The sequence below is a fragment of the Homarus americanus genome, unplaced genomic scaffold (assembly GCF_018991925.1).
Source record: "Homarus americanus isolate GMGI-L3 unplaced genomic scaffold, GMGI_Hamer_2.0 scaffold5635, whole genome shotgun sequence".
Lineage (NCBI taxonomy): Eukaryota > Metazoa > Arthropoda > Malacostraca > Decapoda > Nephropidae > Homarus > Homarus americanus.
Genome location: NW_024735011.1, coordinates 498,275 through 505,230, shown reverse-complemented (window position 1 = coordinate 505,230; position 6,956 = coordinate 498,275). Strand labels below are relative to the sequence as shown.

General features: G+C 38.9%; 1 protein-coding gene across 2 annotated transcripts; it reads right to left on the bottom strand.

Annotated features, from left to right (window-relative positions):
- Positions 1-894: 894 nt before the first annotated feature.
- LOC121870720 (uncharacterized protein PB18E9.04c-like) lies at positions 895-6,726 on the bottom strand. 2 transcript variants are annotated; one of them, XM_042372662.1, is made up of 4 exons: positions 6,349-6,726; positions 4,267-4,372; positions 1,931-2,897; positions 896-1,898 (listed from the first exon to the last, which is right to left on the bottom strand). In XM_042372662.1, the coding sequence occupies exons 1-4, from the start codon at positions 6,429-6,431 to the stop codon at positions 1,852-1,854; spliced, it is 1,203 nt and encodes a 400-aa protein (XP_042228596.1). In that variant the 5' UTR covers positions 6,432-6,726; the 3' UTR covers positions 896-1,851. The 2 variants fall into 2 exon arrangements, with proteins under 2 accessions (XP_042228597.1, XP_042228596.1); XM_042372663.1 differs by lacking the exon at positions 4,267-4,372 and having other exon boundaries at positions 895-1,898.
- Positions 6,727-6,956: the final 230 nt, after the last annotated feature.

The following is a 6,956-nucleotide window of genomic DNA, read 5'->3' as shown; positions in this document are numbered from 1 at the left end:
CATCTGTAGAGAGAGAGAGAGTGAGAGAGTAATATCTAACAAAATATTGATTGAAAAAAAAATGGATGTATTATTATTATCATCATTATTATCATTATTATTACTGGTATAAGTGACGAAGGTGTTGAGGCCTTTGCAACTTATCGTAAATGACACACAAACACTGGATAGTTGTTGATAGATGAAAAAACAATAGCACTTTAATGTCCCCAGATGAGCCGCCATCTTTGTTGTCGTAAGAATCTCTCTCTCTTTCTCTCTCTCTCTCTCTCTCTGTATATATCTCTCTCCCTCCCTCCCTCTGTCTTTCTCTCTTTCTCTCTCGTCCTCTATCTCTCTCTCTCTCTCTCTCTCTCTCTCTCTCTCTCTCTCTCTCTCTCTCTCTCTCTCTCTCTGTACGTGTGTCTCTGTCTGTCTGTCTGTCTGTCTGTATATTTGCTTCCTCTCTTGATGTTACTTTCTCTTGACTATGTAATTTCCACATAAAGACGAGTACTTTCCGTGAGGTAAGTGTCCAGCAACATCAGACATACTACACTGCATAGATAACGTTGCCCTTATCTTCACAAGGAACTGATAATGAGGCTCACTTAGCTGACGCCAGAACAAGAGAGAGAGAGAGAGAGAGAGAGAGAGTTTAATAAAAGAGTTACCCATTAATATTATAAAATTTTCTCCTTGTCAACATAAAATGTGTAATATCGCAAAGAAAGTTTTAGGGTAAACAATAATATATTAATTTGTATAGAATCCTGTATAGTATATATTAGAAATATTTATATACTGTACACATTTGCAAAAAGTTATACAAACTACAGTATATTATAATAAGATATATTTAACAAAGGATTAGTACAATGTGTATTTACAATAAATTAGAGTATTTTAATATAATTATCTCTAATTTAAACTAACATATTAATTATTGTTTTTCAAGTAAATAAATTAACAATAAAAACAATGTTGATTTACAGTTAGTTAATTTGATTTACAATTAATTAATCTCAATTTACAATCTTATCAACACTTAAATTTAATTCACCTATTTGAATAAGTTAGAATTACACAATTAATTCTGATTTACAATTAAGTTTGATTTACACTTCAACCAATTAAATTTACAAGAACTATTATAGTACAGTAAATTAATGGATGAAGTAAACCTCAATTCATTTACAATAATTTACAACACTACCTTCTACTATCTACTCCCTTTATCTATTATCTACTCCTCATTATCTACTTTCTACTCCCTTTATCTATTGCCTACTCCTCTTTATCTACTAATATATCGTCTACTTTCGACTTTTTCATCTGCTTTCTCTCGCTTCATCTAATTTTCTTTTGGTCGCTGTGGAATAATTTTGTCCAGATAGGTGATTTTGTTCGGGGGATGATTTTGTCCAGGTAGGTGATTTTGTCCTGGTGGAATAATTTTTGCTTAGGTGGGATTGTATCACCTAAAATACAGGTAATCTAACCCACCTTCACCTAAAATACAGGTAATCTAACCCACCTACTCCTGAAACACAGATGCATCAAGACACCTTCACCTAGTTTCGTCTCCTCGCCCAACACAGCTTTTCACCTAATTTAAACCATACCAAGGCCCCGCCACCTACCATAGTGATCACAAACACGCTGCCTATCGCGATGCCAACCACCTGACCTGTTGTGAGTACTCCGTAAGACGAAGGTGTGGTGGTAGTGGTGGGTGTTGGTGGGGTGGTGGTGGGTGGTGGTGGTGGAGTGGTAGTGGTGGTTGGATATGTAGATGTGGTCGTTATAGTACTTGATTTAGTGGATATATTGTTCGATGTGGTTGTAGTATCACTTGTTGTGGTCAAAGGTTCACTTATTTGTGGTCAAGGGTTCATCTGTTGTGGTCAAAGGTTCACTTGTTGTGGTCAAGGTTTGGTCAAAGGTTCACTTGTTGTGGTCAAAGGTTCATCTGTTGTGGTCAAAGATTCACTTGATGTGGTCATAGATTCATTTGTTGTGGTCATAGATTCATTTGTTGTGGTCAAAGGTTCACTTGATGTGGTCAAAGGTTCATTTGTTGTGGTCAAAGGTTCATTTGTTGTGGTCAAGGGTACATCTGTTGTGGTCAAAGGTTCATTTGTTGTGGCCAAAGGTTCATCTGTTGTGGTCAAAGATTCATCTGTTGTGGCCAAAGGTTCATCTGTTGTGGTCAAAGATTCACTTGTTGTGGTCAAAGGTTCATCTGTTGTGGTCAAAGGTTCATTTGTTGTGGCCAAAGGTTCATCTGTTGTGGTCAAAGGTTCATCTGTTGTGGTCAAAGGTTCATTTGTTGTGGTCAAAGGTTCACTTGTTGTGGTCAAAGGTTCATCTGTTGTGGTCAAAGGTTCATTTGTTGTGGTCAAAGGTTCATCTGTTGTGGTCAAAGGTTCATTTGTTGTGGTCAAAGATTCACTTGATGCGGTCATAGATTCATTTGTTGTGGTCGAAGATTCACTTGTTGTGTTCAAAAGTTCACTCGCTGCTTCACTGGAGGACGTCATCTCCTCGCCATCTAGAGCCGTAATCGAGCTCGGATCTGTTTCAGTTGTAAAGAGAGCCGTCTTCTGGGTGACATTCGAAATATCCTCAGTTACTACGGCCTTGTCTTGCTTAAGTTTCGAAGCTACGGAATATGTTTCACTTCGCACGGGCCCGTCTGAGAACGTGTGTGAACCGTACTTCTTCTCCTCCGTCTCCTTCTCCTCTTTCTCTCTCTCGTCCACCGTCTTCACCACGATGCCCCTGGGTAACTTGGCGCCCCGGAAGAGCCCAGGGATCTCTAGGGGATTGGTGACGGGGTCCTGGGCACCAGAAACTTGGCTGGTGATGACAGTTACTTGTTGAGCCGACGCGAGGCTTCCATCACCCTCAGTTTCCTGTAAGACCATAGTCAGTGTTGGTAATGCAGTGTTACAGTGAATTCTTCTTACAGTGCTACAGTGAATCATACTTACAGTGTTACAGTGAATAATTGTTGCAGTGTTACATGCGGGGAATTATTCTTTCAGTGTTACAGTGAATCATTGTTACAGTGTTACAATAAGCGAGTCGTCAGAACTATATATTAACAGTACTGCTAGTCACAATACAAACTAATTATCCTAATCTGTAGTTTTGTTAACAATAATATTGAGTATTTACCAACTTCTTTATTTGAGTAAATAAGGCCATTGTTTGTAAAGAATAACTATTACTGTGCCTGTAACTGATAACTCTAGAGAGAAGACGACGGTGGCGCCCTCATTACCGATACTCGGGTATTTAGGTAACTGATAAACGATAACATAACTTTAAATGCTCTCTTATTATGACCATTATCGTATCAGTAAATAAGATAGAAATCAACACAATGAACGACCAATATCTTGAGTGACACTTGACTTATGAGGGCCACAAGGAGCAACATTAGGCCGCAGGGACTTGGCGGTAAATTTCTACACAGCCGTGTGTGTGTCCTCCTTGACTTGCTGCCCCATGGTCTCAGTAAGATCCAACAATTGATGTATTTTATTTGGGCTGCCAGTATACAGGTGGTACATATACAGCAATATCTCAATCACTAACTGGCATAGCGAGTCCTAGAAGGCGTCCTGCAATATCAGCTCAAATTTGTGACTTAAGCATAAATAACCACAAAACAGTTTCTTTCTCTGATTTATTCGAGTTGCCAGGCCTCTTCTACAGCCGGGGGGGTAAGAGATGCAGTGCCCAGGGACCAAGATTTTTAATAAGACTTTGCTGATTAGCTACAAATAAGGTCATATCTTACACAGTGCTTTACAGGCTGCTGTAGAACAATGTGCAATTAATTTAAAATCTGCTTAGATGATGAAAATATATATTCACAATGAACGTTACTCCTTTAGAATTTAGGTTAATAATTAGGTATATTTTGCATCGTGTTTTGCGATTCGAACCCGATTATTTTGTTCCTTGGCTACAGTGATGAGTTCTTGCGTTATTACAGTGGTGGTGCTACAAGGATACAGTGGTGGTATTACAGTGGTGGTGTTACAGTGATACAGTGGTGGTATTACAGTGTTACAGTGGTTGTGTTACTGCCATGCATAGGTGGTGTTACAGTGGTGGTGTTACCCAGCGATACAATGGTTTGGTGGTATTATAGTGTTACAGTGGTGGTGTTACCGTCATGCAGTGGTGGTGTTACCGTCATGCAGTGGTGGTTTTACCGTCATACAGATGTGGTGTTACAATGATACAGCGGTACAAGTGAAGTATACCCACTTGCTGGTGTCCTTGTAGACGTAGAGTGTCTCTTTTGTCGTAATGGATACCAAGGCGGGTGTCCCTCGATGTTTGTCTGGCGGCGTCCCACAAGTCGGGCGTCTCACTGTGACACACCATTATTATTATTATTATTATTATTATTATTAATTATTATTATTATTATTATTATTATTATTATTATTATTATTATTATTATTATTATTATTATTATTATTATTATTATTATTATTATTATTATTATTATTATTATTATTATTATTATTATTATTATTATTATTATTATTATTATTATTATTATTATTATTATTATTATTATTATTATTATTATTGGCGAACGAGTACTTAATACTTTTTTTTAATAACTTCAGGTAACCTTTCTACCACCTGGGACAACCTTTTCCTTAGATCTGAGACAGTGATAAGCTTGGTGGGTCGCCTTGTGAGTCTTGGTTATAATTCTGCCATATGATAAAGATGGTTGAGTGTAGTGGTTGTGGTCAGTGTCCAATCATTCGAGGATGTTGTGTAAGATGGTGACTACCCTGTGCGTGTGTTTGGTTGCATCTAAGAATTTTACTGTGAGAATGAAGAAGGAATGGTCTGTTCCTTGTGTAAGCGTATATGGGACAGTAACGTGGAGTGTTTAGGGCAAGTTTGGTGCTTAAGTTGTAAGTACTGTTGAAGATATGTTAAGATGTGGCTGGGACGCGAGCAATGACGTCATATAAGTGTAAATATATTGGTGTGGGGTCAAGGAAAATAGGTTTGAGTATTTGGTCATTACTAATTTAAGAGCTTTTATGATTAATTAGAGGGAATAACAATACATTATTTTATATAATTGATGTATTGATTTTCAGTCTACCTTTACTCTTTTTTAAAATCTTTATAAATCACTAAAATTCAAAGGAGGTAGAGGACGTGGTAAATGAGATTCACACTCCACTAAGACTCAGGAAATCTTTGGATCAAGGTAAATCTCCTAGGGACTGGGAATCAGCCAATGTCACCCTAGTATACAAGTAGAGTAGATCAAGTACAACAGGAAACTACAGGCCTGTCAGTCTAACATCCCGTACATACAAACTCTGAGAAACTTCTGTGGGACGCCATCACCTGACCAAACCCAGTCTTCTCAACGCATCACAACACGGTTTCATGCACGGGGAGAAAATCCTGCCTAACAAACTTACTCACGTTCCTTGAAACAATAACAGACAACGTGGACTAAAGACTCATTAGTGCCTCTTAAGATCCAGGCACATGACACCAAAGGCATTATCATCAAAAAGACCAAAGACACCCTGGAAAAGGTACAACACAGAGCTACTCAAATGATTCCGGAACTGTGTCATCTTCAATTATCCAAGTAGACTGAGAGCCTGAGGACTAACAACCCTTCAGATAAGATAGGGCTGATAACGTGAACCAGAGCACCACCTTAACTACAAGCTCCCCAAGTTATCAGGCAAGACGAAGAAGGGAAATACTTTATCACGCAGAGGCTGGTACAGGTGGTGTAAACAAGATTATCTGATAAGAGTTTAATCAGTTTAAACCTTCACAATTTATTATGACGTCATCCATCACTGGTCTCTTACTTAACCTAACTCAACTTTATTTCAACACGTGGTACATATTATCCACCAGGGGAAGTTGTCCTAAAGCCGTATGTATATATATATCGTGTCCTTCAATAAACTTTAGGTTATCTGTATAAACTCTCTCTCTCTGTATGTCTGTGTGAAATATCCTGAGGAATATTTCACACAAAAGGGGATGACGTAAGTGGATTGCGTGTGATGAGTGTGGTGTTGAGTGCGTTGTATTAAATAGAGTGAATGTGCTGTTGAATGCGTTGAGTGTCTTTGAGTGCGTTTTTAGGCGTTGAGTGCGTCGATTATGTTGTGAAGTACTGTAACCTTAAAGTAAACTGAAAAAAAACTCAGCTTGAATAAATTTTGTAAAGTTTATTTATTTATTTATTTATTTATTTATTTATTTCTCTAGGTAGAGTCTCGGAATAAATTTGACGCCATTTGTTAAGACAAAATATATCTAATGGTGTGTAATTCTCACCTCTGTGTAGTAATGGACGGGCCTGGTGCTGCTAAACTCACCCCACCACTCGCCCATATCACTACGACCGCCCACACCCTCATAGTGGGCGGTCTAGTTAGAGAGTTGGGTTAAAATGGGTAATATTGGGCTTATCTTGTGGGCGGGTGATAAGGGTGGGTATTACTAATGACGACTGGGCGTGTAAATGGGCGACTCACACACACACACACACGCCGAGGACAGCACCAGCAGGAGAGGAGGAGGAGTGTTCGTCACTCACCCGGCAGCCAGCACACTGTCAGCACCCCACGCAATATTATAATATCGGTTGTAGTCTTATCGCTGTTACTCAATAACACCCACGGCCAGTCAGTCTCTCGCCTCTACCGCCTATAACTCAAATGGATCAAGAGTTGTTATCTCTCTCGTCTGTATCGTATAAGACGTCTATCTATCAGCCTTATCCTTAAAGTCATACCATCAAGTGTGTCTGAGCTGAGTGTGGTGATGGCAGCCTGTATGATGCCATTGACTGTCAATATGTGTTATTGTTGTGGGTGTTTTACCTGAACATACCTGATTACTCACCATTGCGTAGTGTGTGTGTGTGTGTGTAAAAGTTTCAG